Here is a 22650-nt window from a genome sequence, read left to right as displayed (position 1 = left end):
TTAAATTCCCACTATCTACCAATTGACCCAACATCGTAAGGCCCTTTTCAGCCCAAGTTTTTAATCCAAATGAAGGAAGAAATTCAGGATTGTGATGAATTTGAATTAATCTGCAAATCGAGTTAGGGAGATTTAGTATCTTTTTGATATTTGACCATGTTGACAAAGTAATTTTGATCCATTCATTTGTAATTTTTTTCTTCTTTTGTGACCATGCATCTGGACTTATGAACAGAATCGTATCAAGAGATACGTCTTTACAATCCCCTTGTTCCATCCTACACCAAATGGTATCCTCTTCTTGACGAACCCATGCCACCATGGATCGAAGTTGAGCGGCATAATAATAATTTCTTAAATTTGGAAGATTCAACCCTCCAAGTTCTTTTGGGCACATAAGGGTTTTAAGTTTGATTCTTGGGCGTTTATTCTGCCAAACAAATTTTGAGAGCCATTTATTAAGCATAGTGAATGTGGACATTGGAATTTTTATAGGTAAGGATTGAAACAAAAAAAGCAGCCTGGGTAATATGTTCATTCTAATTGTTTCTATTCTTCCCACAAGTGAGAGGGGTAAGATTTCCCACCTTGTAAGATCTTTTTTAATTTCATCCAGAAGTTTGCCATAATTAGCTTTAAATAAGTGTGATATTTCAGGGGTAATTATAATTCCCAGATATCGAAATCCTTGATTAGACATGTTAAAATTAAATTTACTTCTAAGATTTGTTGGCCATTGGCCTTTTAACATCATCGCTTCTGATTTTGATTGATTTATTTGATATCCGGAAAGTTTGCCATAATCTTCGAAAGTTTTTAAGAGGGGAATTACAGAAGTGGCTGGATCACTAATGTACGATAATATATCATCAGCAAAAAGCGATATCTTATGTTCTTTCTTATTCCCATCCTTAATGCCTTTAATATTTTCATTCATCCTGATTGAAGCTGCGAGTGGTTCAATATTAATTGCAAACAACAGGGACTGAGACAGTCGCCCTGCGGCAAGTGCCTTTTCCTTATTTTACTCAAGTGCGACAGTAGCTCAGTTGGGAGAGCGGGTCGTTTTATAACCGGAAGGTTGGCGGTTTGATCCCCGATCCCACAGGTTTAAAACTGTTGTTGTATTCTTTAGGGCTGCCACAAACGATTATTTTTATTATTGATATGGTCTCCATGCACTTTATTACACTTTCATTTCATTGGATGATTTCTGTATATTTGTTTTACCCATCATTTAACTACTGCCTTTTAAAAAATAATGGACAGAAAACCGAGGATGTGTCAGCTTCGGTATTCTAATGTTGGGTTGCATCATTTGCACTATACTGTGGTCAAGCATTGTACTGTTTCAATTTTAGGATGCTGGTGACATTTAAAATAAAGTCAAGAGTTCTACATTAATGGTTGAATTTGTGATTAATTAAAAATAAGATTTAATTGATGTAATTAACAGGGCCACACGGTGGTGCAGTGGTTAGTGCTCTTGCCTCACAGCAAGAAGGTCCTGGGTTCAAATACCGGCCGGGGCTCAGGCCTTTCTGTGTGGAGTTTGCATGTTCTCCCTGTGTGAGCGTGGGTTCTCTCCGAGTACTCCAGCTTCCTCCCACAGTCCAAAAACATGCATTTCGGGTTAATAACCCTAAATTGCCCCAAGGTGTGAGTGAATGGTTATCATTGAAGTGTAGAATTAAATTAATTTTTATAAATACTGCTAAATCATTTCTAAGTTTCAGTTTATTTCAATTCAAATTAATATTTTAGTTTAGTTATCAGTTAATTCATTTATGTTTCGAATCAGAATTTACTGATTTTAAATGGGTCACTTAAATTTACTCAATATCAAACATAGTTGAATTGAATTAATAATATTGCTTGTAATGTGTTGCCTTAATTTTATTGAGTAGATAGGGGGTACTTTTTTTTACAGTGTGGCCATGCAGCGCTGTCTCACCAGATACACTAAAGGTCTCAGTTGTTCATGCACTGGAAGAACTTCATGCTCGTGGTCTGAGAGTGGTGTGCATGAGAAAGGATGGACATGCATTGAACATCAGCATGTGCAACCACCCCGGATGTGAGCTCAAGGGGAACCCCCACGAACCCCTGAAGACCTCTTTTGCACATCCAGAGATTGGAGAGAGAGTGTTTGTCATGATGGACGCCTGCCATATGCTGAAGCTGGCCCGTAACATGTTACAGGTAAATGCTGATTGTTCTAACTGACCTACTTTTTAATTTTACAGTGTATTGTTGTCATGTTTCCATTTGGATAATTACGACTGTATGTGATTCTTCACATTTTATCTGTGTACTTTGTGTGAGCTGTGACTAGTGAAGATTGTGATTGTGATTCTGAAGGCCTATAGCCCAATCATGAGCACCACTGGTCCCGTCAGCTGGAAGTACATCGTTCATCTGAGTGAGGTTCAGACAAAGGAGGGACTACATGCTGCAAACAAGATCACGCAGAAGCATGTTCACTTGGACAACCAGAAGATGAAGGTGTCCCTGGCTGCACAGACTTTGAGTCGCTCAGTAACAGTTGCTCTCCGCACACTGAGGGACCTGGGATACTCACAGTTTAAACACTGTGATGCAACAGCCGAATTCATTGAGGGAGTATGATGGGATGTCCTTCAGGCTGTAGAGGGACTAGAGGGAGTTCCAGAACATAATGAAATTACAGTTTTTCACGATTGTCAACACACGTTTCTCAATACAATAACTGCTTTCTCAATACTGCACACACAAAACTGAAAACTGTACACACAAAACGCTAAACCTGACACTCCCTTTGCAAGAAGACTCTTGCCATCAAATCTCTACATTGTTTCACAAAATGGAACCCATGTTTTCATTTGCTACACACAGTCGCATTTTCCAATGACACATACCATTCATTGAGCACACACAACTAAGCTTTTGCTGCACACTACCAAGCATTTACAGCACATTGTAGTGCAAAACTGAAAACACAAAGCCTTTCTCAACTCTGTTCTCCGGCAGTAGAGTCCGAACGTGCAGTATAAAGGCACCTTCCGAGCATGGTCTGCCCTCTGGTAGTGACACAAATATACAGCCGCCCAACAGTAGAAAGCAGCCGAAATCTCCATCTCTGTAGAAAATGCATGTTAAAACCAAAAAACGGATTTGCATAATAATGATAATAATAATAATAATAATAATAATAATAATAATAATAATAATAATAATAATAATAATAAAACATGTCACAAACACATGAGCATTTCATCAGCCCACCTGTCGGGTTCAAAAAAACTTTGATCGTGCAGAAACCCGCCCAATCTGGCAACACAGAGCCTCCGGTCATGGAGCTTTGTTTGCATATAATGTTGTTTGTTATATATTCTACCAGAAGAATAAGAAAAAACAATGTTAAGGCAAAAACACGACACAGATTTTATTTTGAAATCACTCATTTCGGAGCATGTATCTACTGTCCTTCTGCTACTCCACTTACTTCTGTTTAGGTTGACACAGCAGGGCTCCGGAGTGAGGATCCTTGCTGAAAGTTTCCGGTCCGCGGCTGTGCAGCGGGGCCAGAGCGGACCGCAGCCGCGCCGTGGCTGCTGGAGCCCGGCGGCGCTCCGCGCATGGCACGCCATCACGCACGCAGCGGAGCCGATCAGCGGAGGAACCGCCAAGACAAACAGTTCCTTGGAATCGAGTCACCGGGAACCGGTTCCAGCTCTAAAAACGAATCGATTCCGGCGTGACGTCATCACATCTCCTTGACATCAAAGCAGGCCCGTTTGAAATGAACGCCACACACTTTTTCCAGTCAAAACCAGCGAGAGACCAGCGAGAGACCAGCGCGCAGCAGTTCATCCGATCATATGATCCGTGATTTTTGCAGTATTTCCAATTCTAGCTCAGTTATGCATCCTTGGTAAGCAGTTCTGTTTCATTTTTCACTTTTTTTGAAGATGGTGCAGGTAAAAACAGGAGAGATGTCCTGCTGTTAACCTGTGCTTACGTTACTCCTAATGCATAATTATTTAAATCTGCTAATGTGGTTTCTTTTACAAGGTTTATTTCAAAATGTGTGATTAAGAAAAGACAGATTTAAGTAATGATTTATCAATTAATGACTCATTAGTCTGAGTTCACGTTACTACAGCTTTTTAATGGTGATTAAAACAAAGAATAATGCATTTTGCTGTAAGACAGTAAACCAGATAGAGTTTCTTTGTTCCCTCAAGTCAAACATTTGTACTTCATACTGTCTCAAGCATTATAGCTGACAGAAGCTGTAGCTTGAGAGGAAAATCACAGTTAGAGGTTACATGACAATATCACATGATAACAGTGATATTGATTCTGAGTTCTGGTGAGAATGGAGGTCTCTGAAACTTGACTTAAACGTTCATATGGTTTTCAGGATGAGGAAGACTCAGCAGTTTGGTCCAAGACCACCTCCCAGGCCTCAGCCGCCAAACCGCGGGGTCTCCAGCACCATGGTGCCCAGCAGCAAGGCTCCGCCCACAGGGAGAGACATCAGCCTGACCAAGAGTCTGGCGAGGTTCATGGCAGCTGCTGATGTCTATGAGGACCGCCTGACCACGATGACCAAGTAAGAAAAACACTTTTCAAGGGATTTTCTTTGATATATTGAAAAGCACAAAGTATTGACTGCATGCACCTTTGGTGAGCAAAACGTTTGAAACGGTGTGTTTCATTTCCAGGAAGAAGGTGGCCGAGTCTCTGGGGTCCCTCTTCACTGAGTGGCTGGATGAGATGTGTGTCGAGATGGTAAGAAAATGTTCTTTGTGTTAAAATGAGCCCAGAAATGGAACAGAACTCTTGCTTCAGTGACAGCACTTTCTAATTGTAATGCTTTTTTCAGAATGTGGAGGAATCCATCAGGCGCAGCGCTGGAGGCAAGCTCATCCCCGTGGGCTCACAGCTGCTCGGTGCAGAGGTGAAAGGTAACGGAGCTGATGCTTTTTCAACCTTTCTTTCAGCTCAGTGCAGCAGTGTTTCCTGAATCTGGCCTCATTTCAATGTGTGCTGTTTCCCCAGGCTCTGACATCGACGCCGTCTGTGTGGGACCCTGCTTCGTCCAGAGGCACCACTTCTTCTCCTCCTTCTGCCGCAAGCTGGCCGCAAACAAAGAGGTCACCGACATGCTGGTGAGTGGCGTCTCGCATGGCAGACGAGACATTCTGGACATGAAAAGCAGGTGTAAAAAGTGTTTTTATTGTGAAAGAGTGACTAATTGAACCTTGTTTTGTTCAGACCTTCGAAAAGACGGTCGTCCCGGTCGTGAAGCTGACCTATAAAGGAGAGAAGGTAACTATCCAAACACCACCAGCACACTGTGGCAGTCACCTTTGTGTTTGTTCTCACGTTCTCACTTCATTTGTTTTTGTTTCTGTAGATGGACTTAGTGTACGTCCAGTACCCGGAGGACAGCGTCCCGGAAACGGTGGACCTGATGGACGACGATCTGGTGAGGGGTCTGGATCCACGCTGTGTGCGGAGTTTGAATGGTGAGCATCAGAGTGAAGAGACAGAGCGCTCTCTGAAACACCCTGGACTGGTTCCCTGCTGGTCTCTGTTGACACCAGCTGATTCTCAGCGTTATTAATGTCACTGTGTGTTTTTCCCTCCAGGCTACAGAGACAGCGTACAGATCCTGAGGTGTGTCCCCAACGTGTACGTCTTCCGCACCGTGTTGAGGGTCATCAAGGTCTGGGCCAAAAGTGAGTAAAGCCCACTCAAACATCCCAAAGCCAGCTGGTGACGGGGGAGACTGAACATCCTGAGCATCATGTCCTCCGTCCTCCTCGCTGCCCGTCACATTCACACCCAGGATTCAGTCTGACACCTTTGCTGCTTTTTAATCTTTGTTCTGCTTTTCCTCCAGAGCGCCAGATTTACTCCAACAGGCTGGGCTTCCTGGGCGGTATCTCATGGGCCATCTTGGTCGCCAGGGTTTGCCAGCTCTACCCCAACGCCACCGTGGCGGCCCTGGTGACCCATTTCTTCAGGCTGTACAGCACGTGGTGAGTTAATCCTCTGTTTCCCGTCACTGGAGGAAACAGCTGGAATGTGTAGAGATCGTAGCAGAGCTGAGTTTCCACTGCTTGCTGAAAGTAGCAGATGATCATCAGAGCCTCATTTGTTTGTGTGTTTCAGGGACTGGAACAACCCGGTGCGCCTGAGAAATGAGAACAGGGAGTTCCCTTCCTGGGATTCCCAGGTAAGAAACATGAGCTTTCTTTCTGTACAAACAGTCGATGCAAAAAGCAGCATCATGATCCAGCAGGAAGAGGAATGCAACGCTTCTCTGTTGATTTCTCTGTTGGTGAAACCATGATGATACATTCTACCCTGTGTTTTCAGGCTCCCTGGAGCGACCGCTTCCCCCTGATGCCCATAATGACCCCAGCGTTCCCCCAGCAGAACTCCACCTTTAACATGGCCAAGTCCAACATGGCCGTCATCACCCAGGAGTTTGTTCGAGGTATGAAGTCTCTTTTCTGCTCCGTGGTTGAATCGCGTGTTGAATCAGATGATGAAGCTGATCAGACGCCGGTGACTCTGCTGCTACCAAACCTTCAGGGATGTGATTCTTGGAAGCCAGAGATGTGTTTTGTCCTAAAGCTGTTTCTCTCCCCTCCACAGGCTGGCACATCACCGAGGGCATCTACAGCGGAAGAGCTGAGTGGGCCAGACTCTTCCAGATGGAGGACCTCGAGCGAAAGTACCAGTACGTATTGATGGCTGGAATGTCAGCCCAACACTCACATGTGCTCTTATTCTGAGTGGACAGCCCTTGAAGCTGTTCTTCTTCTGGTTGGTGTCAGTGCCATGGACTAGAAGTGTCCACTTCTCTGAATAAGGCCAATGCTTTATGACTGTAGAATTTAAATATGACTCCTGTTGAGAAAACGTTTCTCTCTCTCTCCTTAAAGGCATTACGTTGAGTTGGACGTCTCGTACACGTCCGAGAGTCAGGCTCTGCGATGGTGAGTAAACCAAAAACAGTCTTCAAATCTTTGGCATGGCCAGGAACAGTATGTTTCTGTGACTTGTCACTGGTCTTGATGTAGAAACAGAGCTGGATTCTGGTTTGCAGCTCCAGTGGCATTGTGCTCTTTCTAAAGTTCTTGTCTTTTTTTGGCAGGGTGGGCTTAGTGGAGGCCAAACTCCGGATTCTGGTGGGATATCTGGATAAGGACTGGCAGATCTCCCTGGTCCGTACCATCCCAGAGCCCTCTCCAGGTCCCCAGAATCTCCACAACAGGTAAGGATGTGCAATTCTGAGGAAGACTTCATTTTTCTGTTGTGTTGTGTGTTGTTGTCTGGGCTCACGAGTGTTCGTGTTTTTGTGTGTGGTTCAGAGAGGAGAAGAGCACCAGGTGGAGGCTGGGACTGCTGCTCAACCAGGAAGTCCTGAGACGGCCGCTGGACATCACCGCTGTGCTGCACAGGTTCACTGAATATGGTCAGTATGTTTTGGATCAGGAAGAAATCAGTCTCTTTGACTTACTCTGAATGATTGTATTCACTTGTTGGATGTGATGTTGTTGCAGTGTACATGTTCGCCAGGAAGTGTGGCATCCTGGAGGACGGAATGAGGCTCTCCGCCTCAGTGACCAGCAGGGGGCAGCAGGTGTGCCGTCCTGCAGCCCAGAAGAGAAGACTCGGGGAGGAATCTTTGAATGTGGCAAAGAAGGCCAAAGTGGACACGGTTTGTAGACCCATCTAGCATTTCCTGATGACTTGATATTTGAATGTTCTCATGTGGACATCCTGGATGTCTGGCTCTCCAGTCTGAACAGTAACAGTCTTGGTGCTGCTGTAACATGCCTGCTCCCTCACCTTGTCTCCTACAGCCTCCAGGCAGAGACGCCAGAGCTGCTGTTCACCCTAGAGTCAGTCCTGGGGAGGGACCGTCTGGCTGTGTCTCCTCCATCAAGAGACCCCGGAGTCCTGAGCTTCAGGCACCGGCGGCCAAAATCCCGCGACGTGAGCCGGTAAGTTCAACTGGGACGGAAGGTGTGTTTGGCTCATATCAGAGATCTGACTGATTATTCTGTCTGGTATTTTTCTTTTCAGACTCCTGATGTGGAGCGGCTGGACTCAAGGGAAAAGCCAGTCCAGCCCAGACGCGTCTTCAAGCTGAGACGCCCCAGGTACCATACACACCCCTTCAGACCCTGATGCCACCGTCATGCTACGTGGCAGATTTGTAAATCTTAAGTTTTGGCGTGAAAACTGACTTCACTGTGTTTCTCTCATTGCAGTTTTAATTGAGCGACTGAGCTTCCTGCTGCAGGGGGGGCAGCGGACTCCTTGAGGGGGAGGAGTCTGAGGAGCCTCTGCAGGTGAGGCCGAGGAGGAGACGGAGCCACGCTTCCTGTCTCAGTGAAGCTGCCGGGCTTCCTCCACTGCTGCTCAGGAACATGACCACAACCAGGGCCACAGGTAGGATTTCTGAACTGGGGGACCAAGCTCTCAGCAAATTTTGGGCTTTAACAAATTCTGAAGCTGTTACTTTTGGCCTACGGGCCTATGGGAAAGAGGTTTTCACTAAAAAGCCCCCGGAGGGAATCATATTTCCCACTGGCCAAAGAATAATAGGAAAAACGCCGACCCAACGATTCAAACACATAAAACCCGCAAGACAATAGAAAAGAAACAAAAATGAAGGGAGAAAAGAAAAAAAAAGAAAATGGACACAACAATAACAGAGATGTTAAACAATACAGCCAAACAAAACAACAAACAATTACCACAGTGTAGATGTCAACAATAAACACAAAAAACAAAAAACAAAAAAACAAAATTTGGCCTGGCAGCCTGACGTGGACCCGGGGTCACTCGTCGGTCCGGTCCAGGAGAACGGCCGAAGCACGTAGAACCAGGATAAAATACTGGTGTGTAATGTCGAGGCTAAAAAAAAAAAAAAAAAAACAGCAGCTCTGGAGAGAGCAGCGGCCGGCGTTTACATCACGGCTCTAAGCCTGCAAATAACATTAAAATCAGTAATCTGCAGTGCAATATTGATGAGCATATACATATGCATATTTGCGAAACCCTCCCTTTGTCCCTCTGCAGGAGCCGTACTTTGCTGCTACGTCATCAACATGCGACACTTCACGTGTTGGTCGCTGCTGAAGCTGCGTGAGTCCCGGGTTTGAGCTCAGGTAAGTCGTCTGTTCTGCGGGATTTCTGTGGATTCCCTCCGTCGGTGGAAGGTTCCGGTCCCTGAGCTTCTTCCGGTCTCTCTGCTCTCGAACCGTCTGCGTTTGTTTCTGTGTTGAAATCCCACTTTGAAGTGACCGACCGTCTGAGTCCTCTGGTGGAAGGAAATCTGAGTCTCTGGACCAAACCGTCTGTTTAGTTTGAACTGTTCAGTCTGGAGAGAGGCCGCAGCGGGAGTCCTTCTCTTTAGTGTTTCCTCCTGACAGTTGCTTCGTGTCCGCAGCAGCGCTGTTTCCTCCCTGTTAGAGAATCCTCACCTGCCTGCAGCTTGTTTCAGGAGAACATTGTTGAGTTGTCTGTGTTCTGATTCTCACAGACAAATCTCTCCAAATCCAAACTATTTCTCTTCTTACTTCGTATCCTGTCCATGATTTAAACACGTTGGTGTGTGTGTGTGCGTTCTCAGTGAAATGTTTTTTTGTAAATTGCACATATACAGATTATTCCAGGATTAGTGAGATATGCATAAATGAACCATTAAACGTTTTCTTGGTCAGTTTTCTTGATCAGTATTAGTTGTTTTTTGTGTTTTCTGTGACCAGAAATAAGCTATTCATTCAAAAGAGGACTAAACGAAGTCAGATCAGAGATGAAATAAAATAAATCGGATGTTATTGATGTGTTTCTGGATTCTGTCCTGCTCCAGCTCCAGCTCCAGACGCCATGAGCGACAGTGACGATGACGGCGTTCCCACCCTGTCTGCTCACACTCTGGCCGCCCTGCAGGAGTTTTACAGCGAGACCAGGACCGGTCTGGACCACAGCGTCCAACCGTCAGACCAGTTCGCGGTGGGAGCGGTGGAGGAGGACTGGGTGAGTTTTCTGGATTGAAGGACATCGTTCTGGCGCTGGTGGAGACGAAGTGGGCAGACGCCGAGGCTTCAACCCACAGTAATGTCGATGAACAGCGACCGCTATGAGCAGGATTTCAAAAGGAAGAAGAACTGATGGTTTTGCTCTCATCAAGTCTCTGAAGCTCCCTGTGCCGTTGTGTCTGCTCCTCCAGAGGATGAGCCAGTTCTGGTACAGCGACGAGACGGCGGCCCGGTTGGCCGAGGAGGTCGTCCGAGAGGCTGGAGAGGGAGGCAGGTAAAGAGACGCAGCTCCACCAGCCAGCAGGGGGCAGCAGGGAGCGGTCTGTTCTTTAATGACCACTGAAGGAGTGTGTGTGTGTCCTGACAGTGTGTGTTTCCTCCCAGGATCGCGTGTGTGAGCGCGCCCAGCGTGTACCAGAAGCTGAAGCAGGGAGTCGTCGGCGGCTCGGACCGAGTGTCGGCCGTGGTGCTGGAGTACGACCGCCGCTTCGCCGCCTACGGCGAGGACTTCGTGTACTACGACTACAACCAGCCGCTGTCCCTCCCGGCCGTCGTGGCGCCGCGGAGCTTCGACGTGGTTCTGGCCGATCCGCCTTACCTGTCCGAGGAGTGTCTGAGCAAAGTGGCTGAAACCATCAAGTACCTGAGCAAAGGCAAGGTGCTGCTGTGCACAGGTACCCGACAACCCAGAGGCCGGACCGGAGCGGGGAGGAGGGAAAAGCCCGCTCGGCGCTCACCTCTTTGTCTTTTGACTCCCACAGGAGCCATCATGGAGAAGCTGGCCGGAGAGCTCCTGGGTGTGACGATGTGCAGCTTTCTGCCCAAACACAACAGAAACCTGTCCAATGAGTTCCGCTGCTTCGTCAACTACCCGTCCCGCCTGTCCTGAGGAGCTCGCCGCTGCCGGAGGACGCTTTATTTACTCATGTCAGCCGACAGGAAGGCCTCGGCTCACCGAGTTCACTCAGAGGTTTCAACATGGAGACCAGAGTGAGGAGCTCCAGCGGGTCTTTTTTTTAAAGCCTGTTTTTAATTGGCCCGCAGAACTTATTGAGTGATTCACTCTTAACTTCACGCCAGCAGATTTAAACGCTCTGGTGGTTTTTCTGGATGTGACGAACGTTTCCTGACAGAGCGACTCCATCTGAGCACAAAGACAGAACAATCAACCTGGTTCTTCCAACTCCACAGGCTCAGGTCTGGGCTCTGTGTCTGCCAGTAGGTGGCAGCGTCGATACATGAATCAGACTCAGTTTGACCGACCAGGACTCTGAAAAGTGTTAACTTTTATCCCAACACATGAAGACTTTTTATTAACTCTGGTTCAGTAATTCCCGGGGCAGATGGAATGAATTCACATTTTACTGTGTTCCAACACCGTATATCTCCTTCCGCTGAAAGGAAATAGTTTATTTTTCTCCAAACAAATCTCTGTAAAACTGAATTTCTCTGTTCAGTAAGAAATGTGCTTTAAATGTAGATATTTCACACATGATGAACTTTTCAGTTGTTTATGTGGACTCAACACTTGTCATTTTTGATGTTTCGTGCTGGAGGAACTGTGTGTGAATCCAGCGAAAGATGTGACAAATAAAGTTTTCTTTTATCCTGAAGTCTTGGTCTGCTGTGGTCTCTGTAAAGTCCCACTAAAGTCTGGTCAAATCCATTCTGTAGAAACTACAGCTGATAAACTGACTTTTAATCAATCCACTGGTTTTAGAAATGGCTCCTGTGAAAGCTGAAACCCTCCCAAATGTTTAATATACTAAAATAAAATTTGCTTCACTGAAGAAAGATTGATCATTTAATGAACACGACGCATCAGGACAGATCTTCATGTTCAGGGACAGTTGGTCCAGTTCCATCATTTTCACCCCTTTATTTCATGCCGGTGCTGAATCCTGACGAACCGTGTCTTCCTGACCAAACACCTTCAGACAGTTTCATAATAAAGGAAAAATGACTTTCATCCTCTCACAACCCATGAAACCAACCCTGTACTGATTTGTGGAACTTGGATCCGGAGCTCAGCAGTTTAAGCTCAAGCCTGTTTTTGGGCTGTGGAAGGAAACGAACAGGAAGAACATGCAGATCCTCCAAGCAGCATGTTGTATTCCAGTCCTTCACGTCCGGAGAAGGCGGGCGGAGCGGCGCTGGAGCAGGGCTTCATACTTTCTTCCCCCCGGACAGAAGCCTCCCGGCCTTGGGCGGCGCCCGGTCCAGGCTCTGGTTGGCGGCCCGGCCGTCCGGGTCCTTCTCCAGCCGCGGCACGCAGGTGCACCCCACCGGGATGGAGACGTAGACCTCGGCGTAGGAGTGTCGGCCCCCGGCGCAGGAGCCGGTCCTCCTCAGGACGACGGAGGGAGCGAAGACCGGCGTGCTGCGGAGCCGCCGGCGGTCCTCGCCGTGCGGCCCGGCCAGGCAGCCCTGGCACAGGCAGTAGGCCTCCGGGATGTAGCGGGGGTACCGGGCCGGGTCGTAGGAGATCCTGGAACCACACATTTATCCTCATCATAATCCTGAACTTCACACTTCTTCCAGTCAGACTGGAGACCCGTTTACACGACGACGTTTCAAGAGAAAACTTGGGGGCTGCAGGGGGTCTGGCGCCTCCTGCAGGGACCTGCGGGGATCTGCAGGTGACACTCACCTGTCGGCCCAGGGGGAGATGCTGAGCAGGTTGACCGGCAGGCGGGCCTTGCCGTCGGCCGCGTCTCGTGCCGCCGTCGGGCAGGTCAGGTTGAGTTTGTCCCGCGGCTCCAGCTGCAGCGCGTGGTGAAAGGCGCTCATCACGCCCACCGAGAGGCGCCCGAACATCTGCTCCAGGATCTCCTCCGGCAGGTCCAGGCAGGACCGGGTCCTGGGGACCTTCTTGCGGACGCGCACCGCTTCTGCCGGCAGGCTGTGCAGCATCAGAGCCACGTGCAGCAGCAGCAGGAGGAGGGTGATCTGATGTGGCATCGCTGCGCCGCTGTGCCAAACTGCGCAATGTTCGGTCTGTTCTCCTCTCAAAAGTCGCTGCAGAGAATAAAGCATGTCCCCTTAATAATCCGGACGCTTCAGCGTCGCGTTATAATCCAGAAAACTGCGTCCTGTCAGTCCAGCAGCGCGCAGAAGGTCCAGTGTCCGGACGATGGAACCGAGCCGCGGGCGCGCTGCCAGGTGAACCGCGGGAACATGTTGGTGCCACACGTCCACTGTCCTCTCCAGGGACAATAATCCTCTCAGAATCAGAAAATATTATTTCCTGTCTTGTAGCGGCCAGTGGTGCTTTCTCTCCCGCGCGTTTTAATTGTTTGTCGCGTTCCCTGGTTCTGGATCCTGGCTTCACACCAGACTCTCTGCAGTCAGCACAGAGAAAAGCGTCACTTCAGCTCTAGAGAAATTATCAAGTCGAGTTAACGCAAACGCTAAATAAACACAAATCACATGTCACTGCTGTTATTAGTACATTTCTTTTCAGTGACCCTACTTCAGATCCACGCCATTACATCTTGTTGTGAGGCGAGATTTATTAGCTTCAGATGAAATAAAACGATCATCAGACGGTCCAAGATTAATTCAGTGCAGTTGTTTCTGCAGGAAACTCTGAATATCGTCTGGCGTCCTGCTCGAGGAAAAGGTCACAGTCATAACTCTGCTGTTTAGAAAAGGCTTCTTCAGATGATCTTCTGCTCAAAATGAAACTCGCTTTTCCATTTAAATGCAGAAATAATTATTTTTATTAGACATTTCACCACAAAAGATACAAAGAAAACTATAAACACCACTCTACACCGTTCTCATGTCGATATGTGGAATGAGTCACGGTTCCAGAGCAGAGGTCAGGATGGATGAATTCCACACGATTGGAATGAAAAATGGATAGATGGATGGACCTGTGGGCAATCCGCTAACCAGGGTCACGTAACCAAAATTAAATGAGAGCACATCAACAACTATAACATTTTGGAATACTTCAGAGTGCTAAACATAAATACAACTACAGAATCCGCCCCCCCCCCCCCCCCTCCCCCATCAAAACAAAAAAAGAACCTATAGGAATACCTTCTCCAGAGAGCAGTGTCTCAGTGAGTCCAGGAACTTCATGGATACCATTCTCTGGATCCACAGCATGACCCTTTGGGCAGTGACTGTGGCTGCTGTTCCACTCAGCAACACAGTCCTTGCTTCCAATCAGGCTTCTGCAGCAGGTTGAGAGCTACGGTTTGTCTAGAGGACCCGCAGGTTAAGAAAAAACACAAACAGAAAATCATTCATTAAAAAAGAAAAATAAAAGATCTGGCATTGAAACAGTGATCTGCATGTCCAGGGATGCTGAACCCTGTTCCTGCAGAGTCCCTGTCCCGCCTGTCTAAACTCTCCCTGCTCTAGTCAGCCTACTCGTATTGACTGGTTCATCACTGGGCTTCGTTAGACGCCTCAGGACAGGACCATGGGGTTCACGTATGCTGAAGCAGGGAGAGAGCTCAAACAAGCGGGACAGGGACTCTCCAGGAACTGGGCTGAGCACCCATGATGGAGGACACCTCCTAAAATGGATTAAGACGAGGTACATATGAAATCTGTACACACAGCACTGTGTTGGGTGTTGTGCTTCTGATGTCTCATTCCATATTTTCATTCTTCCACAGAAAAGCAGAATCAAGCTGTGCAGCGCAGACAGGCGAAGGCCAGCTTTACAGGAGCTGATCAGCTTCAGGAAGAGACGGGGTTGTTGTCACTGCATGTCCACTCAACGCTTTCATCCTCCTGGACACTTGTTTCAGTTCCTGAGCTGCTTCCAGTTCCAGGGTCTTCTGGCCCACTGAAGAAGCATCCTATAATTTGACCTTGATAATTAGCACATACACTGATGCAGGAGCGTCAAACCCAGGTCCTGGAGGGCCGCAGCCCTGCTTCAACACACCTGGAGGTCATGGAGGTTCATGACCAGGTTCAGCAGGAAGTCAGATAAGGAGCCTCATTACAATCAGCTGTGCTGAAGCAGGGAAGAGCTGCAGTCATCAGTTACCTCAACCTCCTCCTTTTGTTGCCTTGCAGCTCCTGCATCTGCTCTTCAGGCACAACACACACTTTTCCAGGGTTTTTCATTCCAGTATGCTGATTCTGTGATTAATAAACAATAATGCAGGGTGATTTTTATTATCACTCTACCAAATATTCACTATATTCGTCGTCATTTATATCCAGGTGAAGAAAACATCCCCCCTAGTTTCATGGGAGTTGATAATTTCATTTCCTCATCTATCTGTCAGCAGAATGGACTCTGCTGTGCAACCACAACACAAGGAAGGAGGATAAAGTGTCTTTCCATATTTTTCCCATGAACCCCGATTGTCGGAGAAAGTGGGCAAACGCTGTGAAGAGAGTGGAACCGGACGGCTCGGAGTGGACACCAACCCATACAACAATCCTTCGTGGTAGGGCTGCCACAAACGATTATTTTGGTAGTCGACTAATCACTGATTATTTTTTCGATTAGTCGACTCATCGCATCATATATAAATTAAATGTAGAACATAGTTTATCGCACCACCGTGAAGCTGTTCTTTCAGCCTTTCAGATTTCAGCTTTAAGTGTTTAAGGTATATTGCTAACTAAAAATAAAGACAATTCAGATGAGAGTTCATTAAACCTTTATTTAAGGGCATAAATTGCAAATACTTAATAATGCATTGGTTTTAGATAGCGCTTTTCAGGACACTCAAAGACACTTTACATTGCATTCTTCATTCTCTCCATACTGGGTGGTGGTAAGCTGCTACTTTACCACAGCTGCCCTGGGGCAGACTGACGGAAGCGAGGCTGCCAATCTGCGCCATCGGCCCCTCCGACCACCACCAACCATTCACTCTCACAACTTTCATACTGGGCAAGGTCAACAAACTTTGACGGAGTTGCAGAAGTACTAACTCCAGAAACCGACAACAAAGCGCTGGCGCTAAGTCAAAAACATGTTGGAAGCAAAATATCAGATTTTGTCATGCTCAAAAAACGATTCTTACCGCTGAGGAGGTGTTCACCACGAAGTAGAGCTGCCACGATTAGTCGATTAATCACGATTATGTCGACTATTAAAATAATCGACTACTAATTTAATAGTCGACTAGTCGTGTTTTTTTTTTTTTTTTCTAATGTTTGTTTTTGTCTCGAAACTGCTGCAGTACTTTCCACTGCCGCGTCTGCCTTTCTGTGTTTGACACACATGTGCAGTCGTGTCAGCTGCGACAACATGGCCACCCAGCGGCAGCGGAGCTCAAAAGTGTGGGAGCATGACAAGAAAACGTCAGAGAAAAGTGCATTGCAGTATCTGCAGGACAGAACTTGCCTTCCACGGCAGCACAACTGCGATGCATGAGCAGCCGAAACAGAAGAACGTCGTGGCTCGTGACAACGATGATTGCCCGTCGTCTCGGTAAGCTAATAATATTAGCATAGAGGGCTAACTTGCTGTTTACTCATAGCTGTCAACATTAGTGGTGACGATTTGATTCATTAGCTGCCTTTAGCACACATTTCATGTTTTCTGGAATGTTAGAACAGTGATGTGTTTTAATAAGAAGTGACGTCGCGCTGATGTTTTCTACCGTTATGTTTCAGAGCTTCACCCCATCGGAGCGGATTTTCTCTGCAGCAGAACATCTGCTCCCAAAAGAGAGCAGCCCGTCTCCAACACATGTAGAAATGCTGACTGTCCTGGCTGTGGACAAGAGCCGTGTGTAGTTTGGGATTATGTAGAGTCAGAGTGTAATAAAGTTGTATACAGTTGAGCGCTGAACACAAAATGCACTTTTGTTGTATTTGAGTCAGTGAGACGAAAACTTCAGTAATTCCGTAGTTTTACAGGTGCCTTCCTCATTGTTGCTATGCTTGATGCTAAACACAAATTAAGAAAAAAAAAATTAACGTGAAGGATTTATTTTTGTGTTGTTTAGGCAAGTGCCTTTTCTTTTTCTTTTTTTTTTTTTTTTTGAACTTATTCTTTATTCAAAATCTGCAAAACAAATTCCACCATACAGCTGTAAAATACTAAATTTAACAGATACAATGTGGTACAATAGTACTCCTTGTTGCCATCAAACACTTTTTTCCCATATTACAATGAAACATTAACAATTTTTTTCTCAATAAACAAGAAGTCAAGTACAGATATAATTGTGAATTGGAGACCATTTATCTTTAAATATGTCAATTTTCATTTGCAGTCTTGCAGTTATCTGCTCCATGTGATATACTTCCTTCAGTTTGTTCTTCCATTGTGTAATGTTGGGGGGTTGAGGTTTAAGCCAGGAGGTAGTAATCTTTTTTTTTGCAATCAAAAGTAATATTTTTAATGGAATTCTGTTACAGTGTGGTATAAAATTAATTGGGAAAATTCCCAGAATTATGAAATTAGGTTCCAATGGAATTTTAATACCCAAGCAGTTCATAATTTCACTCTGAATGTCTTTCCAATAGTAAGTTAATCTGGGACAATCCCAAAATATATGAGTATGGTCCCCCACACCACCACAACCCCTCCAACATCGATCTGAAGTTTTACCAAATTTGGATGTGACAAAAGGAGTTCTAAAGAATCTAATTTTGGTTTTCCATTCAAACTCTCTTAGTGTTGGGCTGTTTGTTATTTTATATCCCTCCTGCATTGTTTGCTCCCAATCCTCATCCTTGATTATTATGTTCATTTCCAGTTCCCATTTTCCTTTAATGTCTTTTGTATCCTCTGTTCTGTCACCTTGCAATATTTTGTAGACATATGAGACATATCTGCTATTAATTGTCCTTTTGATTACTGAAATAAAAAATTGTTCTATGCTAGTGGGTGGGGCTTGTAAAGACGTCAAATAATCATGTTTATGTAGATAGTGTCTTAATTGTAAATATTTATAGAAATCATTGGCTGGAAGATTGTATTTTTGTTGGAGTTGCTGGAAGGTCATTAAATTCCCACTATCTACCAATTGACCCAACATCGTAAGGCCCTTTTCAGCCCAAGTTTTTAATCCAAATGAAGGAAGAAATTCAGGATTGTGATGAATTTGAATTAATCTGCAAATCGAGTTAGGGAGATTTAGTATCTTTTTGATATTTGACCATGTTGACAAAGTAATTTTGATCCATTCATTTGTAATTTTTTTCTTCTTTTGTGACCATGCATCTGGACTTATGAACAGAATCGTATCAAGAGATACGTCTTTACAATCCCCTTGTTCCATCCTACACCAAATGGTATCCTCTTCTTGACGAACCCATGCCACCATGGATCGAAGTTGAGCGGCATAATAATAATTTCTTAAATTTGGAAGATTCAACCCTCCAAGTTCTTTTGGGCACATAAGGGTTTTAAGTTTGATTCTTGGGCGTTTATTCTGCCAAACAAATTTTGAGAGCCATTTATTAAGCATAGTGAATGTGGACATTGGAATTTTTATAGGTAAGGATTGAAACAAAAAAAGCAGCCTGGGTAATATGTTCATTCTAATTGTTTCTATTCTTCCCACAAGTGAGAGGGGTAAGATTTCCCACCTTGTAAGATCTTTTTTAATTTCATCCAGAACTTTGCCATAATTAGCTTTAAATAAGTGTGATATTTCAGGGGTAATTATAATTCCCAGATATCGAAATCCTTGATTAGACATGTTAAAATTAAATTTACTTCTAAGATTTGTTGGCCATTGGCCTTTTAACATCATCGCTTCTGATTTTGATTGATTTATTTGATATCCGGAAAGTTTGCCATAATCTTCGAAAGTTTTTAAGAGGGGAATTACAGAAGTGGCTGGATCACTAATGTACGATAATATATCATCAGCAAAAAGCGATATCTTATGTTCTTTCTTATTCCCATCCTTAATGCCTTTAATATTTTCATTCATCCTGATTGAAGCTGCGAGTGGTTCAATATTAATTGCAAACAGGGACTGAGACAGTCGCCCTGCGGCAAGTGCCTTTTCCTTATTTTACTCAAGTGCGACAGTAGCTCAGTTGGTAGAGCGGGTTGTTTTATAACCGGAAGGTTGGCGGTTTGATCCCCCCTCCCACAGGTTTAAAACTGTTGTTGTATTCTTTAGGGCTGCCACAAATGGTTATTTTTATTATTGATATGGTCTCCATGCACTTTATTACACTTTCATTTCATTGGATGATTTCTGTATATTTGTTTTACCCATCATTTAACTACTGCCTTTTAAAAAATAATGGACAGAAAACCGAGGATGTATTCTAATGTTGGGTTGCATCATTTGCACTATACTGTGGTCAAGCATTGTACTGTTTCAATTTTAGGATGCTGGTGACATTTAAAATAAAGTCAAGAGTTCTACATTAATGGTTGAATTTGTGATTAATTAAAAATAAGATTTAATTGATGTAATTAACAGGGCCACACGGTGGTGCAGTGGTTAGCGCTCTTGCCTCACAGCAAGAAGGTCCTGGGTTCAAATACCGGCCGGGGCTCAGGCCTTTCTGTGTGGAGTTTGCATGTTCTCCCCGTGTGAGCGTGGGTTCTCTCCGAGTACTCCAGCTTCCTCCCACAGTCCAAAAACATGCATTGCCCCAAGGTATGAATGTGTGAGTGAATGGTTATATGTCTGTATATATATGTGTCATCCCTGTGACAGACTGGCGAACTGTCCAGGGTGACCCCGCCTTCGCCCACAGCAGCTGGGATCGGCTCCAGCCACCTGTGACCCCGAAAGGGAAGAAGCGGCAGATAATAAATGAATGAATAATCAAATAAATTTCTGTGATTAATTTAGATGATTATTACTAAACTGTATATCATTGAAGTGTAGAATTAAATTAATTTTTATAAATACTGCTAAATCATTTCTAAGTTTCAGTTTATTTCAATTCAAATTAATATTTTAGTTTAGTTATCAGTTAATTCATTTATGTTTCGAATCAGAATTTACTGATTTTAAATGGGTAATTATGACACGCCTTATTTCACTTAAATTTACTCAATATCAACCATAGTTGAATTTAATTAATAATATTGCTTGTAATGTGTTGCCTTAATTTTATTGAGTAGATAGGGGGTACTTTTTTTTACAGTGTGGCCATGCAGCGCTGTCTCACCAGATACACTAAAGGTCTCAGTTGTTCATGCACTGGAAGAACTTCATGCTCGTGGTCTGAGAGTGGTGTGCATGAGAAAGGATGGACATGCATTGAACATCAGCATGTGCAACCACCCCGGATGTGAGCTCAAGGGGAACCCCCACGAACCCCTGAAGACCTCTTTTGCACATCCAGAGATTGGAGAGAGAGTGTTTGTCATGATGGACGCCTGCCATATGCTGAAGCTGGCCCATAACATGTTACAGGTAAATGCTGATTGTTCTAACTTACCTACTTTTTAATTTTACAGTGTATTGTTGTCATGTTTCCATTTGGATAATTACGACTGTATGTGATTCTTCACATTTTATCTGTGTACTTTGTGTGAGCTGTGACTAGTGAAGATTGCGATTGTGATTCTGAAGGCCTATAGCCCAATCATGAGCACCACTGGTCCCGTCAGCTGGAAGTACATCGTTCATCTCAGTGAGGTTCAGACAAAGGAGGGACTACATGCTGCAAACAAGATCACGCAGAAGCATGTTCACTTGGACAACCAGAAGATGAAGGTGTCCCTGGCCGCACAGACTTTGAGTCGCTCAGTAACAGTTGCTCTCCGCACACTGAGGGACCTGGGCTACTCACAGTTTAAACACTGTGACGCAACAGCCGAATTCATTGAGGGAGTATGATGGGATGTCCTTCAGGCTGTAGAGGGACTAGAGGGAGTTCCAGAACATAATGAAATTACAGTTTTTCACGATTTTCAACACACGTTTCTCAATACAATAACTGCTTTCTCAATACTGCACACACAAAACTGAAAACTGTACACACAAAACGCTAAACCTGACACTCCCTTTGCAAGAAGACTCTTGCCATCAAATCTCTACATTGTTTCACAAAATGGAACCCATGTTTTCATTTGCTACACACAGTCGCATTTTCCAATGACACATACCATTCATTGAGCACACACAACTAAGCTTTTGCTGCACACTACCAAGCATTTACAGCACATTGTAGTGCAAAACTGAAAACACAAAGCCTTTCTCAACTCTGTTCTCCGGCAGTAGAGTCCGAACGTGCAGTATAAAGGCACCTTCCCAGCATGGTCTGCCCTCTGGTAGTGACACAAATATACAGCCGCCCAACAGTAGAAAGCAGCCGAAATCTCCATCTCTGTAGAAAATGCATGTTAAAACCAAAAAACAGATTTGCATAATAATAATAATAATAATAATAATAATAATAATAATAATAATAAAACATGTCACAAACACATGAGCATTTCATCAGCGCACCTGTCGGGTTCAAAAAAACTTTGATTGTGCAGAAACCCGCCCAATCTGGCAACACAGAGCCTCCGGTCATGGAGCTTTGTTTTGCATATAATGTTGTTTGTTATATATTCTACCAGAAGAATAAGAAAAAACAATGTTAAGGCAAAAACACGACACAGATTTTATTTTGAAATCACTCATTTCGGAGCATGTATCTACTGTCCTTCTGCTACTCCACTTACTTCTGTTTAGGTTGACACAGCAGGGCTCCGGAGTGAGGATCCTTGCTGAAAGTTTCTGGTCCGCGGCTGTGCAGCGGGGCCAGAGCGGACCGCAGCCGCGCCGTGGCTGCTGGAGCCCGGCGGCGCTCCGCGCATGGTAGGCCGTCACGCACGCAGCGGAGCCGATCAGCGGAAGAACCGCCAAGACAAACAGTTCCTTGGAATCGAGTCACTGGGAACCGGTTCCAGCTCTAAAAACGAATCGATTCCGGTGTGACGTCATCACATCTCCTTGACATCAAAGCAGGCCCGTTTGAAATGAACGCGACACACTTTTTCCAGTCAAAACCAGCGAGAGACCAGCGAGAGACCAGCGCGCAGCAGTTCATCCGATCATATGATCCGTGATTTTTGCAGTATTTCCAATTCTAGCTCAGCTATGCATCCTTGGTAAGCAGTTCTGTTTCATTTTTCACTTTTTTTGAAGATGGTGCAGGTAAAAACAGGAGAGATGTCCTGCTGTTAACCTGTGCTAGTTAAGTTACTCCTACTGCATAATTATTTAAATCTGCTAATGTGGGTTCTTTTACAAGGTTTATTTCAAAATGTGTGATTAAGAAAAGACAGATTTAAGTAATGATTTATCAATTAATGACTCATTAGTCTGAGTTCACGTTACTACAGCTTTTTAATGGTGATTAAAACAAAGAATAATGCATTTTGCTGTAAGACAGTAAACCAGGTAGAGTTTCTTTGTTCCCTCAAGTCAAACATTTGTACTTCATACTATCTCAAGCATTATAGCTGACAGAAGCTGTAGCTTGAGAGGAAAATCACAGTTAGAGGTTACATGACAATATCACATGATAACAGTGATATTGATTCTGAGTTCTGGTGAGAATGGAGGTCTCTGAAACTTGACTTAAACGTTCATATGGTTTTCAGGATGAGGAAGACTCAGCAGTTTGGTCCAAGACCACCTCCCAGGCCTCAGCCGCCAAACCGCGGGGTCTCCAGCACCATGGA

General features: G+C 45.0%; 2 protein-coding genes across 3 annotated transcripts; one reads left to right on the top strand and one right to left on the bottom strand.

Moving 5' to 3' along the window:
• The first annotated feature begins 8318 nt into the window (after positions 1-8318).
• LOC115403347 (EEF1A lysine methyltransferase 1-like) lies at positions 8319-11076 on the top strand. 2 transcript variants are annotated; one of them, XM_030112213.1, is made up of 6 exons: positions 8319-8460; positions 9094-9182; positions 9893-10053; positions 10247-10329; positions 10440-10729; positions 10817-11076. In XM_030112213.1, the coding sequence occupies exons 3-6, from the start codon at positions 9904-9906 to the stop codon at positions 10942-10944; spliced, it is 651 nt and encodes a 216-aa protein (XP_029968073.1). In that variant the 5' UTR covers positions 8319-8460; positions 9094-9182; positions 9893-9903; the 3' UTR covers positions 10945-11076. The 2 variants fall into 2 exon arrangements, with proteins under 2 accessions (XP_029968073.1, XP_029968072.1); XM_030112212.1 differs by having other exon boundaries at positions 9887-10053.
• A 696-nt stretch (positions 11077-11772) lies between these two features.
• On the bottom strand, positions 11773-13016 carry LOC115403253 (interleukin-17D-like). Its single transcript, XM_030112111.1, has 2 exons — positions 12706-13016; positions 11773-12543 (listed from the first exon to the last, which is right to left on the bottom strand). Exons 1-2 carry the CDS (start codon positions 13014-13016, stop codon positions 12222-12224), a joined length of 633 nt encoding a protein of 210 aa, XP_029967971.1. The 3' UTR covers positions 11773-12221.
• Positions 13017-22650: the final 9634 nt, after the last annotated feature.

This window comes from Salarias fasciatus, chromosome 16, assembly GCF_902148845.1.
Source record: "Salarias fasciatus chromosome 16, fSalaFa1.1, whole genome shotgun sequence".
NCBI classification, from domain to species: Eukaryota; Metazoa; Chordata; class Actinopteri; order Blenniiformes; family Blenniidae; genus Salarias; species Salarias fasciatus.
This window is presented reverse-complemented; position numbering and strand designations above follow the sequence as displayed.

Excerpts from the sequence above, each read along its gene's own strand:
- LOC115403347 (XM_030112213.1), top strand. The coding sequence starts at position 9,904 with ATGAGCGACAGTGACGATGACGGCGTTCCCACCCTGTCTGCTCACACT. Across the intron at positions 10,054-10,246 it reads GAGCGGTGGAGGAGGACTGG|AGGATGAGCCAGTTCTGGTA; the intron begins GTGAGTTTTCTG and ends CTGCTCCTCCAG. Across the intron at positions 10,730-10,816 it reads CAAGGTGCTGCTGTGCACAG|GAGCCATCATGGAGAAGCTG; the intron begins GTACCCGACAAC and ends TGACTCCCACAG.
- LOC115403253 (XM_030112111.1), bottom strand. The coding sequence starts at position 13,016 with ATGCCACATCAGATCACCCTCCTCCTGCTGCTGCTGCACGTGGCTCTG. Across the intron at positions 12,544-12,705 it reads ATCTCCCCCTGGGCCGACAG|GATCTCCTACGACCCGGCCC; the intron begins GTGAGTGTCACC and ends GTGTGGTTCCAG.